General features: G+C 34.3%; 1 protein-coding gene across 1 annotated transcript in view; it reads left to right on the forward strand.

Annotated features, from left to right (window-relative positions):
* Positions 1-5,721: 5,721 nt before the first annotated feature.
* The window catches only part of LOC107488658 (serine/threonine-protein kinase TOR-like), a 26,382-nt gene continuing 12,677 nt past the window's right edge, over positions 5,722-19,426 (forward strand). The window contains 29 exon segments of the mRNA XM_016109414.3: positions 5,722-6,148; positions 6,258-6,596; positions 6,692-6,766; positions 6,950-7,122; positions 7,816-7,914; positions 8,487-8,646; positions 8,777-8,920; positions 9,073-9,265; positions 9,268-9,434; positions 9,573-9,767; positions 10,938-11,090; positions 11,535-11,656; positions 11,792-11,891; positions 11,972-12,058; positions 12,144-12,274; positions 13,278-13,380; positions 13,461-13,643; positions 13,714-13,806; positions 14,797-14,832; positions 15,001-15,099; positions 15,184-15,282; positions 15,382-15,544; positions 15,963-16,087; positions 16,207-16,259; positions 17,039-17,162; positions 17,251-17,433; positions 18,222-18,374; positions 18,450-18,602; positions 19,365-19,426. The exon segment at positions 19,365-19,426 is cut by the window's right edge and continues 5 nt beyond it. Coding sequence (XP_015964900.1) covers positions 6,029-6,148; positions 6,258-6,596; positions 6,692-6,766; positions 6,950-7,122; positions 7,816-7,914; positions 8,487-8,646; positions 8,777-8,920; positions 9,073-9,265; positions 9,268-9,434; positions 9,573-9,767; positions 10,938-11,090; positions 11,535-11,656; positions 11,792-11,891; positions 11,972-12,058; positions 12,144-12,274; positions 13,278-13,380; positions 13,461-13,643; positions 13,714-13,806; positions 14,797-14,832; positions 15,001-15,099; positions 15,184-15,282; positions 15,382-15,544; positions 15,963-16,087; positions 16,207-16,259; positions 17,039-17,162; positions 17,251-17,433; positions 18,222-18,374; positions 18,450-18,602; positions 19,365-19,426 — 3,887 coding nt within the window. The 5' untranslated portion in view covers positions 5,722-6,028.

Genomic DNA, 19,426 nt, shown 5'->3' on the forward strand with positions numbered 1-19,426 from the left:
TTGCATTGGCAAAGGATGCAATGGAAGCGACAACATTGGTGGTAACGGTGGAAGGACGAATGAGGTGGGTTGCTCCAATAGACTCAAAAATCTTTATGTTGTGAGATTCAACGGATGACAAAGGATTGCTCTTTTGAAAAATAACACGAGCTCTAATATTTTCAAATGATCAAATTGTGGATTTGGAGAAGAAGTTTATCATTCTTTGTTTTTATTCAAGGAAACACAGGATTTGATTTTGGTGGTTTTTGTAATCTGTGTTTCCGGTGAATAAGAGATTTATGGAAGAATATTAAAGCTATAAATGAGTGTGATGTCATGGCATATGGGCATAAACATAGCTGGTATTTTGTTCCTTCTGTGAAACATTACTGCCAAAAACTAATTGAAGTACTCTCAGTTTAAAAGGATTTAACACTCAACATATATAAATTTTGTGTAATATGGTGATACTTTTCATTTCCACCACAAAGATATAAAAAGAAGGCTAAAACAGACAAAGTAGACTTGTTAAAAAGAATATTATATATTTTTTCATTTTCATTCTTTCTCGCACAATGCAAGATTCTATTTTTAAAAGAAAAAAAATTGTATAACACTTTTCGTTCTTTGTTGAGACACAATTTTTTTTAAAATACATTTATACATAGTTACCCATAAGAAATATGTATTTTGTGTCTTTCTAAAATATTAAGACACATATTAAATTATATTTTTAGATAATTTTAGCCTTATGATTTTTTTAAAATTCCAAATTATCCTACTCATTAACACCATGTCTCTTTTATCTTTTTTCATTATCTTCTTTTGTGACACCTTACTTCTTTTTCATTTACCTTTTTTTCCTTCCTTCTTTATTATACTCTTCCTCCTCTAGTGCCTCTAAATCCTTCTCCTCTCGTGCCTTAATATCCTTAATCTTCTTCCTTCTTCGTACTCTTTCATCTTTTTCTTTTTCTTCTTATTGTCTCCAAATTTAATTTTTTTTGTTTCATTTGGTTTTTGAATAGAACATGGTGTTGCAAAAAAGAAAGAAAGAAAATATTAATACTAATTTGGTAATAATGAATCTCTTTTCTATCTTTTTAATCTGGTAATATTTATTTTTTATTTGATTTTTTATGAATTTAATTCTTTTGATTTTTTACTAGAAATTGAAGGAATTGATAAAAGAGAATATTAGGGAGTAAAGAAGAGGATAGTAAATCTCGCTTGAATGAAGGGGTAATGCATATTTTTTAAATTGTTTTCATCTATTTTATCAAATATAATTCATGAAGAAATATTAAAAGATTGTTAGTTAATCTAAATATGCCATCGAAGAATAGCAATGAAGACTCAATTCATGAAGATCCGGATATACCCTAAAGGGCACGTGGCAAGTAGATATTGAAATCCACGAGGATTCTGCAATTTGAGACTCCATGACCAATCCGTATCAAGTTAAGCCATATCTGATAACGAGAAAGTAGAAGTTAAATCAGTAGATATACTTGATAACGATGAGGAGGAGGAGGATGTAGAGATGAGCTTTTTCACAGACTCATAACTTGCACTGACTCAACCTGCTATTTTCCAGTCATATAATCATTCTCTTTACTTTTTCACTTTGAATTTTGATATAATGAATTAAGATTGGTCTTTTGGTCAGGGAGGCTTTGATGATAATCTGACCAATGAATTCGTAGTTGGATAACAATTTGAAAAGAAAGAAATTTTTATGACAATTAAGATGTATATCATCACAAAGACCATGGAATATAAGATATTAAAAAGTGACTATTTCAAGTATTCAGTCTAGTGCACTCAGTTTAGAGTGGTTGTCAATCAAGCATAGTCGCTTCCTATCGTCGAAGCCACTTCATGTGGACTCGGGAGTCAGACGCATCCGAAAACAAGTTATTCCTATGATATGTATGATATATTTTCGGGTGTACTGTATGCGTCGCTCTTTTGTAGAGTGTTCATCCAACTCTTGACACATTCTCTTGGAACTATACTAGATTGATGACCCATTTACTCTGATCTTGTTTGTCAATGAATTCTGATACGATCTTAAAAATTGCAAAAAAAAAAAAGAAGATAAAATTTAGATTACAAAAAATATAAATTTCATACACATTGAATGCATAATTTAAATTTTATACTATTTATCCAAGTCTTCTAGTAATATGATCATCCGTATCTAGCCTATACAAGTTCTTCTCGTACTCTCTTAATAAATTCTGCTCTATTCGTACAATCTATATAAAATTTTAAAAATATAAAAATAATCAAGACATATTAAATCGAAAATAAAATTCGCATAAAAATTAAATCATATTAATCCAATAATAGAGAATATCATCGTAATCCTACTTATTTTATAATTTATTTTTATATATTTTTATTTAATATGCTACAATTAATAATTTATTTTTATACTTAATTTATAATTTATTATCATATTAGACTAATAATAAAGAACACCCACATAATGCTATAATATAAATTATATTATACTACTTTAAATATATTTTAAATTCAAATTAAAATTATAAACTACTCTATTTCTATATATTGTAATTTACTCTAAAATATTTATTCTTATAATAATTAAAAACCATTCTATATATTATTATGAACCTAAAATCATAAACTACCCTAAAATATTTATTCCTATAACAATTAACAGCTACTTCTACATAATGATAATCTAACTATTCATATAATACTATAATTAATATTATTTAAACTAAATACTTAAATAAATATAATATGAAAAATAAACAAAAACAAGAGCAAAGAAGAAAAAACTAACCTGATAAAAGATGAATAATGAAGGAGATTATAATTGAGAGAGGAGGAGAAAGGAAATTGAGAAAGACCTGGAGAGAAAATTTGAGAAAAAGCAAAAAATATGGAGGAAAATGAATGCTTTTTATAATTGGACGAACTACATTATCGACATATAAATTGTCGTATTACTAAGCGATTTAAAAAAATTTATGCAGTCCGCTGAAATATTAGACAAACTGCATTTCAAACCAAAAACAAATAAATCTTTATAAATAATGCTCTTTTATTTTGTTTATGAAAATAATGTATTTTTTAATTTATTATAAAAAATCTTACATTTGTCTTCAATTTATAAAGTAGACGAACTGCATTTCAAACCAAAAACAAATAAATCTTTATAAATAATGCTCTTTTATTTTGTTTATAGGGGCTGCTACACATACAAGTAAAAAGGCCGTAGAAGTTTTACAAGTTATCAGCTCAAACTTCATTAACACGCGCATTAATTCATTTTGAATGGAGCGTAACTACACGTGCCCCACTCAAACGGTTCCTCTTCGTCTTCTTTTTCTTCTTCTCTTCTTCCTCTTCCTCTTCCTCTTCCTCTTCCTCTTCCTCTTCTTCTTCTTCTTCGTTTTTTTTTTCGATTTTCATGGTTTCTGAAAATCTTCTTATTCTTATAGTAGACGAACTGCATTTCAAAAAGGCCGTACAAGTTTTACAAGTTATCAGCCCAAACTTCATTAACACGCGCATTAATTCATTTTGAATGGAGCGTAACTACACGCGCCCCACTCAAACAGTTCCTCTTCGTCTTCTTCTTCTTCTTCTCTTCTTCCTCTTCCTCTTCCTCTTCCTCTTCCTCTTCCTCTTCTTCTTCTTCTTCTTCGTTTTTTTTTTCGATTTTCATGGTTTCTGAAATTCTTCTTATTCTTCTTGCTGCACGTTCTTCTTCCTCTTACTCTTCTTCTTCTTCTCCTTTTCTTTCGTTTCTGCACGTTCTTCTTCCTCGTTTTTCTCTTCTTCTTCTTCTTCTTCATTTACGTCTTTTCTCTCTGTTTTCTCTTTTTTTTTCGATTTTTCATGGTAAAATTGTTTTTGAAGAAGAAGAAGCAGCAGAAAATGAGGAGGAGAAAGAGAAAGAGTTCTGAATTATGCATAAGATGTACTTCAACGAATTTTGGGTGTATTTTCTTAAATCCTTTGGGTGTATTTTCTGTAACCCTTTGGGTGTATTTGAGTGATATCTGACTGATATGTATGGGTGTATCTGACTCATATCTATGGGTGTATCTTACTGATATCTATGGGTGTATTTTTCATTTCAGAAAAAATGGCAAGCATTACAGAAATACACCCAAACAATTACATAAACAGAACTCTTTCTCTTTCTCCTCCTCGTCTTCTGCTACTTCTTCTTCTTAAAAAACGATTTCAGAGCTTGATGTCAAAAAAAATAGAAATCGAGAATAACGAAGAAAGAAAACAGAGAGAAAAGCACGTAAATGAAGAAGGAGAAAGAGAAGGCAAGAAACAAAAAAAAAAGAAGAAGAAGAAGAGGAAGAAGAAGAAGAACGTGCAGCAAGAAGAAGAAGAAGGTGCAATGAAAACGTGCCGTAACAGTATGTGGAGAAACTAACGTCAACGACGAAGAACAAACCAGTGAGAAAGGAGGAGAAAAGAACGATCGAAAAAGAAGGAGAAGAAGAAGGGATGTAGCGCGTCGTACGTGGAGCAGCGCGTAATTTGATTTTATTGTTTAATGAACTTGTAAAGCATACAAGCCCTAATGACTTGTATGCAGAGCTTTTCCCTTATGAAAATAATGTATTTTTTAATTTATTATAATAAATCTTACATTTGTCTTCAATTTATATACTATATATGCTTAAGGCTACGTTTGTTTATAGAGATAGGACACTGAGACAGAAATACAAAGACATAAAATTGTGTTTGGCAGAGAAGTCATGGACAGCACAAACACAATGTGTTTAGATTTTAGAGACACTGAATTAGTGTATTTTGGTTCATCCTGACAGGAAGGACATAGAGACACTAACAAGAGATACAACTTATTTTTTATTTTTTTATTATTCTTGTTAATTTTTTATTATTATATTTTTCATCTCAAATTTTTTGAATAAAAAAATAAAAATAAATTAAATTTTTATAATTTATTTTAATTTATCATCAGAAAAATACAAGAATATAAAATTTTATATTTCTGTCTATCAGTATCTTATGTTATTCTATTCTCAATGTCTAGCATAAGATTCTAATTTAGAAAATGAATGAATAAATCAAAAATGCAAATGAGCTCTTTAAACTAAAAGTTTCACCAATCGAATAAAATAACACATTTTTCAAAGTTTATGGTATTAAAATGTCAATTCATCATTTAAGAGAGTTTAGGGGTCAATTTGCACAGGACTGCGTTTGTTTTCGAAAACAGAACATGATAAGACATTGAGAATAGGATAGAACAAGATACTGATGGACAGAGACACAAAATTTTGTGTTTTTGTATTTTATTTAGTGATAAACTAGAACAAATTATGAAAACTCAATTTATTCTCATTTTTTCATTCAAAAAATTTGAGATGAAAAATATAATAATAAAAAATATAATTATAAAAAAATTAACAAGAATAATGAAAGAAAAAATAAAAAATAAGTTGTGTTCCTTGTTAGTGTCTCCGTCATGAACACAAAATATACTAATTCAGTGTCTCTAGACATATTGTATTTGTTCATGTTTCTTCTGTCAAATACGATTTTGTGTTTCTGTGTCCTTGTCTCAGTGTCCTGTCTTTATTTCAGTGTCTTGTCTCTGTCTCAGTGTCCTGTCTCTATAAACAAACGTAGCACTAAAGTTTAGTGTCTAGACTTGTTTATTATTATGTCGGGGCGGAATATTGTAACGGGTCGGACTGGAGTATGTTGGGTGCGTGTGGCGGGTGTGGTGCGTTCTCGAGTCGCTCCAGTTCTCGTCTCCTCATCAACCTCACGCCACCACCAGGGTGAGTTTGGTCACGCTTGGGAGCACCCAGAAACTAGTTAATAAACCTCATCTCGAGGTGCCCCACTCACACTCACACTGTCTTTTCTTTCTATTCTCAGGCATGGCGGGATGCTATGTCTGATTCTCCAATCCATCGTTCCTAAATTTCAATTCAATAATAACACTAATAATTTAATCTGATTTAGTTTAGTTTAGTTAGGGATTAGGAACATCACACCAAAATCAAGGATGGCAATGGCAACACCCTCTCAGTCCCACCGTTACATTGGGCCACCGCCTGTCCCCGGAACCTCCTTCGACTCGCTCAACCGCATCCTTGCAGACCTCTGCACCCGCGGCCACCCCAAGGTTTCTACCTCATACTCTCTCACTGCTTCTGCTTCTGCTCCTCCTCCTCCACTTCAATTTTCACTTTCTTTCACTCTCACTCACTTACTAGTTCATTCTGGTGACGCAGGAGGGTGCTACGCTGGCATTCAAGAAGCATCTGGAGGAGGAAGCACGTGACCTAAGTGGCGAGGCCTTCTCTCGCTTCATGGATCAGCTATACGACAGGATCTCCAGCCTCCTCGAGAGCAGTGACGTGGCTGAGAATTTGGGAGCTCTGAGGGCCATTGACGAGCTCATAGATGTGGCTCTTGGGGAGAACGCTTCCAAGGTCTCCAGATTCTCCAGTTACATGAGGACAGTCTTTGAGGCCAAGCGTGACCCTGAGATTTTGGTTCATGCCAGTAGGGTTCTCGGCCATCTTGCCAGGGCTGGTGGGGCTATGACTGCCGATGAAGTCGAGCGCCAGGTTTCCCTCCCGTCTACTTTCAATCTTACCTTTAGCATTGTAACATGCTCTGTTTGACATGAGTTCTGAGTGCGTTGATTTTTCTTATCTCGTAGGTGAAAATTGCTCTAGACTGGCTTCGAGGGAACAGAGTGGAATATCGGCGATTTGCTGCTGTCCTCATCCTGAAAGTAAGTGCCACTATAGTTGTTATTTTGTCAGAATTGATAGAAGCTTTATTCCCTTTTCCAGTTGAAGAAGATCATTTTAGTTTTTGAAGTTATCGTTTGATTGAGTAAGGCTGATAATTTTTTTGTTCTCTTTAGCAAGTTTGGAATATTTATGCACTATCATTTTCCTTTTGGTCATTGCAGGAAATGGCAGAAAATGCTTCAACCGTGTTCAATGTCCATGTGCCAGAATTTGTTGATGCTATCTGGGTCGCTTTGAGGGATCCAGCGTTGCCTGTTCGTGAGCGGGCAGTGGAGGCATTGCGTGCTTGCCTTCGTGTTATAGAAAAGCGTGAAACACGCTGGCGTGTTCAGTGGTAAGTTCTTACTTTTTTTAGGCTTTATGTTTTTAACATTTGTGAAGATGGTAGTAGGTTTCTTTTTTGGTTGCCTTTGGTACTAGTGGATGTATTCCAACTAAATGACATATAATTAGTGAAGCTATGTTTCATGTAAGAGTTAGAGCAATTCGAGGTTGATTGTGTAGAAGTGTGACCGTTCAACTGTCTACCAGCTGAATGAGTTGTTTATCTGAAGGACAGGCGGATTCACACCTATATTACACATCCAACATGGTAGAACACCTGAACTAACTATGGAATAGACTCTGAACTTTTCACTAAAGCAGAAGTATTAACAAATATGGACTGCATTTCATGATCATTGTCTCTACTTGAGGCTGTTGATCTACTGTTGGGCATCCTTGTCAAAGCAAGGAGTGCCCATCAGCATGTACCCATCATGAAACTTGGTTTTACAGTAATATATGGCACCAAATCCAGCATTATTTCATTCAGTTGTTTACTTTCTTTGATATCCTCCATGGTGGTAGTAAAAGTTGATGCCAGAGCAGTGCATTTTGGAGGTTCTAGCTAGAATAAGAGTGTCATCACCTTCCATTCATCTGTGTTTTCTCACATCATGCTTATTTTGATGGTTTTAATCTTCTACTGCATAATATACCCCTGTTAAAGATCAGGTCAGGTTCATTACCTTTTATTTGGTATCAGGTACTATCGAATGTTTGAGGCAACACAAGATGGATTGGGTAGAAATGCCCCAGTGCACAGCATACACGGTTCGCTGCTTGCTGTTGGAGAACTTTTGAGGTTGCTATAAGTTTGAACATTTTGCACTGATCCATGAAAGTTTTGTAATTTTTTCAAGCTAGCATTCTTAACAAATTGTTTACATTTTTAGTGAGCATTTTTCTACGCTTCTTCTAATATTTTCAGATTTTCCTGCATAAATTAAAAGTTCAGAATCATTTTAAGCTTGAAAATTATTTATTAAACACTTTATCCAGTCAACCCAGTATGTTGCTAGTGTTCTGTCCTTTATGAAGCATGCTTGGGGAAAACTATGTTTTAACAGATTCATATACTAAATAAATATGAAAATGGAATGGAGGTTGTAAACTTACGCGGCTTAATGCTGCCACTCTATATGGCAACAGGAAAGTTAAATAACTAATTTATAGAAAGTAAAAATAAAATAGTCAAGTGCCAGTTGTGCCTAATAATATTACTGGAAAAATTCTACATGGACAATACTAAGAGACTGGGTTTGATAATCACATTATCTGCTCGCTACTTTTCTATGTGTTATTATGAAACTCGGGTTGGTTACTAGTTAATCTTATTATTCTGAAATTAGTTTATATGTAATTATTTCTGTGAAGGAATACTGGTGAGTTCATGATGTCCAGATACCGAGAAGTTGCGGAAATTGTTCTCAGATACCTGGAGCACCGAGACCGGCTTGTTCGCCTAAGCATAACTTCATTGCTTCCTCGAATCGCACATTTTCTACGTGATCGTTTCGTTACCAACTATTTAACAGTATGTTAGCTTTTCCCTGTTAGTTGATTGCATTTATTAAACTGGGAGGAAGAGTATTCAGAACGGAGACTTTCAAGTAACTTAATGATATACTTATATGAGTTCCTATGGGAGATGAAATCCCTTGCAGATATGCATGAATCATATTCTTTCCGTGTTGAAAGTACCTCAAGATCGTGATAGTGGGTTCATTGCCCTTGGAGAGATGGCTGGAGCACTTGATGGGGAACTCATTCATTATTTGCCGACAATAACTACCCACTTACGCGAGGCGGTATGTTGCAGAAACTGTTGTTTGATGTCACTATTCATCTTGTTCCATGATGCATTTGCTATTAGGATTCATGCTTGGTTGTATTTTGCTCTATAATACGTGATGAGGAATTGAGGATATCATTTGACAGTATATCCATTCTATTGATGTAGATTGCTCCTCGTAGGAGTAAGCCTTCGCTTGAAGCATTGGCTTGTGTTGGAAGTATTGCGAAAGCAATGGGGCCAACCATGGAACCTCATGTACGTGGGCTTTTGGATATTATGTTTTCTACGGGTCTTTCAACTGTGCTTGTGGAGGCTCTTGAGCAAATATGTGCTAGGTATAGGTTTTGTTTGCAACAAATTTTCCACCTTTTTATATGGTTCTTTCTAAATCCCATTACCATCCTGGGAGGCCTGCAGCTTCCATTGGTAGAGGAACAGTGATGAATGTTCCGCAGCAGGTTTCTGAGCTTAGTGGTCCTGGTCTTATACAGCTTGCTCTGCAAACTCTTGCTCGTTTTAACTTCAAGGTTCTCAAAGCTCATTTTCAATAAATATAATGAACTGTTGTCATGTTCAATAAAGTCCTTATATATTGTTTTGATCATTTTTTTAGAAACATTGGAAAATGGTAGATGTTATAACCCTGTTTATCCTGCTTGATATAGGGTCATGACCTACTTGAATTTGCTAGAGAATCAGTTGTTGTATATTTGGATGATGAGGATGGAGTTACCCGAAAAGATGCTGCTCTTTGTTGTTGCAAATTGGTCGCTAGTTCTTTCTCTGGCGTAGCATGTGCTCATTTTGGTTCTAGCAGGTCAAATCGATCGGGTGGAAAGCGTCGCCGACTTGTGGAAGAGGTTTGGTGTTTACAAATTTTTTAGTTATTTATTTTTTGTATACTTCATATCTTTTGTCTTGTTCACTTTTGACTGTGCATTTCTAATTCTTCCCCCCAATTTTTTGAAACTTTCCTTTTTCTAGAATCCAAGATAAGAAGTCCTTTTTTAATTTAGAAAATAATTAGACTCTTTCAGATAGCATTTTATTGTGTATAATGAGCCAAGGTCAATTCCGTTACAGTGAACTATTTTATGCAAAGTTTAGCAAGGGTTAGACTTTTAAAAGGCGGACTTGTTACGGTGGACTAATTGCAGTCCAGTTATGCAGAAAATCTGGTTGGAATGAATGGTTTGGTTGGAGTTTGAAGAAGTTTCTGCTCTTAGATTTGTTGGAGTTATTGGTCCTTTTTGCTCTTACTAGTAGATACTCCCCCACCCCTCTTTTCTTTGTGATGTGCGCTGTAGGGGAAAAAAAAACAAAGAAAGTTTCCTTGCTGAAGTACCATCTGAAGATTTTATGTCGGCCTCTATTCTTTTTGAGGATGTCCAATTTGGTTTCTGCATAGAAGTTTGTAATTGGGGACTGTAGTTTGACTTGTTTTTGGGTCCTATTATTGAAGCATCATTTTAACTCTCTAATAGTAGGCTAGGCTGAACATGTGACACATGAATTTTTGTAACTCCTGTTTCAAAATCCTTTTAATTGGGCCCCTGATTCCCATAGTTTATAATGGTGCTTTAACAGTAGGGATCTATGTTGAAAATTTTGGGACTATAAGAACTTAATTATGAAGGTAATAAAATATTCGGTTTCAATTGGAAAACCCCAAAATAGAATTTTAATGATTAGTGATTGATTTAGTCCTGACTTGATAATTACTCTGTAGGTCTGTCAGATGGTTGACAAGGGAAAAGTAATTTTGTGAAAAATTAATCTAATAATTTTCTTTTTTGAACTATGAAATTTAGACAATTGCACCTTCGTCAGATTTTTCATGTTTCGCGGTTAAATTTTGTCAGGAACATTTTTTAATACAAGTTGCATATGTTTATAATACGGTGCCTATGCTCTAGTCTTTAGTCCTTACTCCTTATGCTATCTTTAGTGAATCTTGGTATTTTAATTGTGTAATGATGCACACTTATATATGATGTGCTTGTCACTAAATGATTTTGGACCTTTTGCAGCTTGTGGAGAAGCTTCTCATTTCTGCTGTTGCAGATGCTGATGTTACTGTTCGCCACTCTATCTTCACTTCTCTCCATGGAGATAGAGGTTTTGATGAGTATTTGGCTCAGGCTGACAATCTGAGTGCAGTATTTGCTGCTTTAAATGATGAGGTCTGACAAAGCTAGATATGTTGTGATTTGCTGTTGTTTATTGGCTGATTCTTATAGAGTAGTTTGCAGGATGTTAAGTTTAGTTGCAACTGTGGTAGCTAGATATCTTGGGGAATCACATTCACATTTATCTTATATAATTCAGAAAAATGTTTTTCACATATTATATCGATAGACAACTTTGATGGTATTATGTACTTGTACTTTTAGTATTTAACTGGTAATTCCAATCTACATGTTTTTTTTTTCCCGATAAATTTTGTTTCAGATTCATTGGAGAAAAATCGACAGATCAGACCTCTAATATCTTCTCTAGACCGAATTATGGCTGTGATTTAAGTGTTGTATAATGCTGTACACTTGCATAGGATTATATTTCCCGTAATTTTTATTGGAGCTTCATTTTGTTGAATACTGTTGATATTTAAGAGTCTATTTCTGCAGGATTTTGACGTTCGGGAGTATGCTATTTCATTGGCTGGAAGGTTATCAGAGAAAAATCCTGCATATGTTCTCCCAGCTCTTCGTCGCCATCTTATACAGTTGTTAACATACTTAGAGCAGAGGTGAATTTGAATTGTTTATAATATTTAGTGGATCATCTTCATGTATTATGTATACCAAGATTCATTATTTTTATTGGATGCATTGGTAACAGAACTATTCTGTTCTATTTCCATTATGTTTTGCCATGTCAGCAGTGCAGATAGTAAATGCAAAGAAGAAAGTGCGAAGTTACTTGGGTGTTTGATAAGGAATTGTGAAAGGCTTATACTTCCATACATTGCTCCAGTGCATAAGGTTTTACTAGTTCTGGTGTTAGAGATACATTCTTATATTAAGTTTATTTTGTAACTTAACGAGTTTTCTCATTATTTCAGGCTCTTGTGGCCAGACTTGTTGATGCTAGTGCGAATAGTGGAATCATTAGTGGAGTCCTTGTGACTGTCGGGGACCTTGCCAGAGTGGTTAGTGAATTAAGTCTTGTAGGGCGTTTATTTGTTATTTTTTAATTTTGGTAAGTAGCAAACTAACTTGGATGGTTCTGTGTAGGGTGGCTTTGCCATGAGGCAATACATTCCTGAACTTATGCCTTTAATAGTGGATGCTTTAGTGGATGGAGCAGCCGTCTCTAAACGGGAAGTGGCTGTTGCTACACTTGGTCAAGTTGTACAAAGCACAGGGTAAAGAACATGTTTGTATTTGTGCCTGTTTAGAAATTTTTTTATAGTTTTCTAAAACAGTTTTAAAATCAGGTTTACTTTAAATTCAACTTCTTTAAAAAAAATAGATGAATCAAAGAACAAAAAACTAATTTGTAACAGTGTTCTCAAAATAGTATCTTAATGGCTAAGAATAAAATCTATTTGAAATGTTTGTTTTTTTTGGAACAACAAGGATAAAGCCCCATCTCAATAGGTGCAGTTAGTTACATGGATCAAATGATGCAATCTGAACTCATCATTTATGCTTAAATCTCTTTTTAATTTTTTTTACAAGTATTCAAAAATTAATAAAACTTGAAACTTGTTTGGCAATATTATTTTAGAACTAGCAAATTGATATAATATGGCTATATTATCTTTTACAAATATTGTTTACATAATGTTCTTTTTTTTCTCTCCTAATTTTTTAACATTGAAAATTTATTGAGGATGATTGTTAAAGAAGTTCTTTGCTAGTATATAAATTATAAAATAATTCAGGATATCTTATCTTCCAACTTCGTGTAATGTTCTCTTTGTTCAAATGATATTTCTTCTTTTATCCCAAAAAAGTGTTTTCTTGTGCATCTTGATGTAATTTATCCAGATGTGTTTTCGTCAACAAAAAATTTGAAATTTAAAACTAGTACCCACGAAAGGGGAGCTTTAGGGCAATGGGTGAGTTGTTTCTGTGTGACCTCAGTTACAGGTTTAAGCCGTGGAATAAGCCACTGATGCATTTATTAGGTTAGACTCTCTACATTGCATCCTTTGGGTGTGACCATTCCTCGGACTTTGTGTTAGTGCATGATGCTTGTATACCGGGATGTTCTTTAAAAACTAGTACCCATGTTCAAATTCTTACATTACCTTTTTTTTTATCGAGATGTACTTATGAATAAAATAGTTTGAAGAGGGCATTGAAGTCTAATGCTCAATTTTTCTATATTAATGTGATCAAATTTGTTTACAATTTTGATAGGTATGTTATAACTCCATATAATGAGTACCCACAGTTACTTGGCTTACTCTTAAAATTACTGAATGGTGAACTGGTGTGGTCCACCAGACGGGAAGTATTGAAGGTAATAGTAAAAACTAAAAAAAATGATATCTTTTGATATAGGCATGCTTTTGTCCTTAAATTGTACTTGGGTTCTTCCAGGTTCTTGGGATTATGGGTGCTCTGGATCCTCATGTGCATAAACGGAATCAGAAAGCCTTGCCAGGGTCTCATGGAGAAGTTACCCGCCCGGCTAGTGATTCAAGTCAGCAGATTCAGTGCATGGATGAATTTCCTGTTGACCTGTGGCCTTCATTTGCTTCATCAGATGATTATTATTCCACGGTAGCACATTAACACAAAACTTCTGTACCTTTATTTTTCACCCAACTTGTGTTGATTTTTATGATTTCAGGTTGCAATTAATTCTCTGATGCGTATATTGAGGGATCCATCTCTTGCTAGTTACCATTTGAAAGTGGTTGGTTCTCTCATGTTCATATTCAAGGTATGCCAGCATGCAACAGGCCTGTGTCTTGTGCTTCCCCCTCTATTATTTTCTGTGTATCCTGTAATTTCTAATTTTCTTGGTTTGTATTCTCCTGGTCTCCTTTTTCTTAGTAAGTTCTTCTATAAAAGTAAACAGGAACAAAGTGTTGTCTTGTTATGATCAGCTCACTTCTTTCCCTGTATCTGATAAATGAATTAATTTGAGGAGATGCACCTGAAACTGAAATACAGAATACAACATTTCTAAAATAGTTGACATAGAATTGCAAAATAAAGAAATAATAATGGGCCATTGTCCTTGTCTGGTTACCATAATTTTTTCTCCTCATAAATGCTATAAAATTTCCTTATTTTATATTAATGCAAGAAAAATTTAATTTAATTCAAATACAATTACACTTTTGATGTTATAAGTATTGCTGGCAGGAGAGACCCCCTTTTTGCTTATCCTTTTTATTCTACACTCTATTTTTTGAATCACTTCATATTTTGTAAATTTTTTAGTTTGCATGTATCTTTAGTATTTCTATATCTCTCCTATGAAATTCATGTCCTGAACCAAGTGGTTGATTAATTGAAAGAACACACCAAGTTGATGGCAAGTCTTACCAGGATGGTTAATTTCAACTGAGTGTTGCATAGTTTGCTATCCTCTTTGTGGAATCCTCCTGCTAGAATTTCTTGATATAGCAGATTTTGTGAAGGAAGTGTTGTTAAATACAAGAGTTTTAACCTCAGAGCATGGATTTTTTTATTGGGCTGATGTAGTTGTGTTACTAATATTTGATTTATGAAATACACTGTAAAAGAATATTATTTAAGCAACCAAGTATTTTGATTTTGGTATCTTGATAGAATTTTTGTAACTGAAGTGATATTGAAGTGTCCTCTTTCACCACTTGGATGTTAAATTGCATTTATGCTTCCATGCATCTACATTATTGATACTCATTGCTGGTATGATTGTTTTTGTTGTTTGTGAGGTCAGTCAATGGGTCTTGGCTGTGTTCCGTACTTGCCAAAGGTTAGTTCTCCATCTTACATCTTTGCCCAGCCATACTTTTTCTTATGGTTTTTTAGTCCATGTTTATTGTTATTGTTGTATTTGGCTTGGTGCCATAGTACTTGTCTATGGCATTTAAATTCATTTTGTGACCTAAAACTTTGGGCTTTGTCCCTTGCTTTATTGTAGGTTTTGCCTGATCTCTTTCATACTGTTCGTACATGTGAAGATAGTCTAAAAGACTTCATTACATGGAAGCTTGGAACTCTTGTTTCTATTGTGCGCCAGGTACATATATATGTGTGTGTGCGTGCGTAATCAAATTGATCATTGTTTTCTTTTCTGCTCACATGTTTGGTTCTGAATTTGCAGCACATTCGTAAATATTTGCAAGATTTGCTTTCTCTAATATCTGAACTGTGGTCATCATTCACACTTCCAGCCCCAGCGCGTCCAGCTCTTGGATATCCTGTTAGTAGTGCTGCTTTTCCAATTTATGTAGATTATCCTAGAGATTTTCTCTTGTGGTTTTTCATTTTTTTTGTTTGATTATTTGCTTGAATGTCACAGGTTCTTCACTTGGTGGAACAGCTTTGCTTGGCTCTCAATGATGAATTTAGAACATATCTTCCAGTTATTCTGCCAGGTTGCATTCAGGTTATTAGTGATGCAGAACGGTGTAATGACTACACATATGTGCTTGATATTCTCCACACTCTTGAAGTGTTTGGTGGTTAGTAGTCTTTACATAGTATATTGTTCCCTTTTTTGTTTTTGGAAAATTTTTACTCGTGCTAAATCACACAGGATTCCTTCAACTTGTGTCATTTGTCATTGCAACTTACAACTTGTTATTTATTCTTGAACCAGTCAACCCAACATTTATGATTGTGTATAACTGTATATCATACCCCATATTGCTACTATTCCTTTTGAATGGTTATTTGAATTTGAAATGCAAATTTTCTTGGAAATAACATGAAATTCAGCAGAAAGAAAAGCGTGAGGTTCGCTACTAGTAAAAATAGGTTTTATGCCTTTGATTTCATGAGTTCTATATCAGATTTACTGTACAAAAGGAATTTATAACATATGTGATTGTCTTGGCCAGAAAATGGTTAACCATGACGACCTTATTCTTGATAATTTAGGCACCTTAGATGAACACATGCATCTACTTCTTCCTGCTCTTATACGCTTGTTTAAAGTGGATGCCTCCGTAGACATAAGACGTGCCGCAATCAAAACTTTGACAAGATTGATCCCTCGTGTGCAGGTTGGTTTATGAGGATCCATACGCATATATTTATAGTGGGCTTGTTTATGCTGATATAACATGACACTTTTATTTTTTCTTTTTGGTTATTCTATTGGTTTTTCTCCCTTTATCTGCAGGTCACGGGTCATATATCCTCTCTTGTGCATCACCTGAAACTAGTATTGGATGGGTGAGTATGCAAATTCTAGAATTTCATATTGTAGTGGAACCCATTGTCCTTTCCCCTTTGTTTGACATAATAGTTAATAATTAAAGGTAACACTTAAGGAGATCTTTGTTTTAAATGTGAACAATGATCATAAGGAGCTTTAAATTGTAAGGTGTGTATAATTAATTTGCAAATCCATTGCATCCTTACACAGAAGTTCATTCAGAATTATTATTGGAAATTTGGAATTTTGTTGCCATTCCTCTCCCACTATTTGATCTTAGGATTTTAACAGTGTCGAAAATTATTCCTAGAAGATTGCTACTTTGCTACAACCCTTGGCTCTTTTTCTAGCAAAGGGGTTATAGTGCACTATGAGGAGATAATAATTGTACTAAATACTTTCTGAAGTATGAAGTAATTGTAAGTCAGAATTTTGGTTTGTTATTGAGGAATTTGGGATTTGTTATCTATAATTAGAGTTTAAGGGCCTGTTTGGTTCTGTTCTCATATTTTGTTTTCTAGATTTTGTGAAGGAAATCGTGAAAACATGATACGAAAACTGGAAATGATTTTATCTTTTTTACTGTTTTTAGTATTTGCTTTACAAACATTTGAAAACAGAAAACATGGAGATGAAAGCAGAAATTAAAAACAGAAATTAAAAGTCTGTTGACCTCCCATAAATTTTATATCTCTTAGTAGCTCAGTTTTCTCCATTTTTAGTTCATATAATCTTTTAGACATTCATGTTAGTTATCTGGTCTGGTAGTTCTTACAGTTTTGCTTCAAATTGACAGAAAGAATGATGAGCTCCGGAAGGATGCCGTAGATGCACTTTGTTGTCTGGCTCATGCCCTTGGCGAGGATTTTACAATTTTTATTCCATCAATACACAAACTTCTGCTGAAATATCGCCTGCGGGTCTGAGTTTTTCCAATTCTGTGTGGATTTTTATGTCACATTAACATATCTTTCCCTTGAAATTTTGTTAAGTAATATATTACTGCAGCACAAGGAATTTGAGGAAATTGAAGGGCGTCTACAGAAACGTGAACCACTTATCCTTGGGACCACAACTTCTCAAAGACTGAGCCGAAGGCTTCCTGTTGAGGTTGTTAGTGATCCTTTAGATGATGTGGAGATCGATCCTTATGAAGATGGATCTGATGCCCATAAACTCAAAGGCCATCAGGTATCCTCTTGTGATGAGTCGAAATATGTTGGCTTTTTTTAAAACATGTCTACTACAAATTGGAAACCCGAGGGTTAACCACTGAAGATGAAAATCTTAAGGCTTCTGTTGTTGCTGTATTGATTAAGTACTGGTTGTAGAGATAAACAATTGGCAGAGGGGTTCCCTTTTTTTCCTTTTATATATTTATATTTTCGTGTGTCTTTTTTTTTTTGTGAAGTCTGAGTACTGAATGAAAACTTTAAACTGGGAAAGGAAAGTATAAGTGCAAGTTGGTATAATTGAAGTAATGCTGAGGCAGGGGGAATAATTGAAGTAAAGGAGAAAGGCAAATATTTTAAGATTGCATTTGTAAGATGTTTAGTTGGGTTAAGTCTTGTTCAGGTTTTATATATTGCACCTGAAAGCAGACAATAGTTTTCCTTAGTTACATTTATGTATTGCATATGAAACCAAGACAATAGTTTTTCTTAATGTTACATCTGATACCACCCTATTAACAACACTTAATTATAACTGATTTAACATGAGATTATTCATTTGGGATCAATTGGTTTGTATAATCTATGAACCTTCCAATAAATAATTTGTTGATTGTCTTAATCTTGTCATTACACATTGTGCTAGTGGAATCCCTACACACACATTAGATGGGAACTTCTACTATAAAGATTGGTGTATTGGGACTCTTGAACTTGAATTTGGATATATGACATAGGAATCCACTTCATAGGTATCTAGGTTTTGTGATGTTCATTTTTAGAGTTTAAGCAAATTTCTCCATACAGGTTAATGATGGCCGATTGCGGACAGCTGGGGAGGCTTCCCAGAGAAGCACTAAAGAGGACTGGGCAGAATGGATGAGGCATTTTAGCATTCAACTTCTAAAGGAATCTCCTTCTCCAGCCTTACGAACCTGTGCTAGGCTGGCACAATTGCAGGTATAATTGCCTGTTGATATTGTTCATTGTGGAATTAGTGTCCCCTATCCAATATTCACTTCTTGCCTTTGACAGCCTTTTGTTGGACGAGAACTGTTTGCAGCTGGATTTGTCAGCTGTTGGGCACATCTGAATGAGACCAGCCAGAAACAGTTGGTTCGAAATCTAGAGATGGCCTTTTCTTCACCAAATATTCCTCCGGAAATCTTGGCTACACTTCTTAACCTGGTATGTCTTTTGTCTTGTTAACTCTATAGAATCTGTGAGAGGAAACTATGATATCTTTATATTTGCTTCCTAAAGATTATTGAATAGTAACAGCATCTTAGAAAGGGTCATGGGTGAGACTTTAGTTGATAATATGTAGATCAGTGGATATAATGTAGTAGGACAGTGAGGAATTTAGATAATTGTGATGGAAATCTATTCTTGTTTTTAAGCTGTGTTGCAAACCTTATAATGTACCCCCTCTTTTTCCCACTAATATTTTTGGATTTCTGAGAAAAATACATTCTATCATCATTTATTTCTACTGTCTTTTTTTTTTTTTTTGAACATATACTTTTGCTTGAAGAAGGCTGAAGTGATGTACTTATAAATGTTAATTTTTATTTCCCAAATAGGACTATAATGGTAAAATGGTGTGGCTCCATAGAGAAATTTACTGCTGTAGGCTCATTAAATGGATTTTAAACTGAAGAATGAATTGCCTCTTGAATTCCGTCAGCCAAATTACCAATCATACTATTTTCCTTGTTCAAAATAAATACAATTTGATGTTTTTAGTAGTTTTGTTCATGAGAGATCCCTTATCACTTGAATTTTCAGAGACTTTACTGTTGTGTTGGAAATTTTGTATAGCATGCTTGACTTTTGTTGAAGTTTAGTTTTAGACACTGTTCATATTTTAATATTAACGATACATAGTTTGAAGATTTGGTGAGGTGAATCTTTTGCATTTTGCTCCTGTTGAACTTTATGCTCTTGCAGGCTGAGTTCATGGAACATGATGAGAAGCCTCTTCCTATAGACATTCGGCTACTTGGTGCTCT

Source organism: Arachis duranensis, chromosome 5 (genome assembly GCF_000817695.3).
Source record: "Arachis duranensis cultivar V14167 chromosome 5, aradu.V14167.gnm2.J7QH, whole genome shotgun sequence".
Classification (NCBI taxonomy): domain Eukaryota; kingdom Viridiplantae; phylum Streptophyta; class Magnoliopsida; order Fabales; family Fabaceae; genus Arachis; species Arachis duranensis.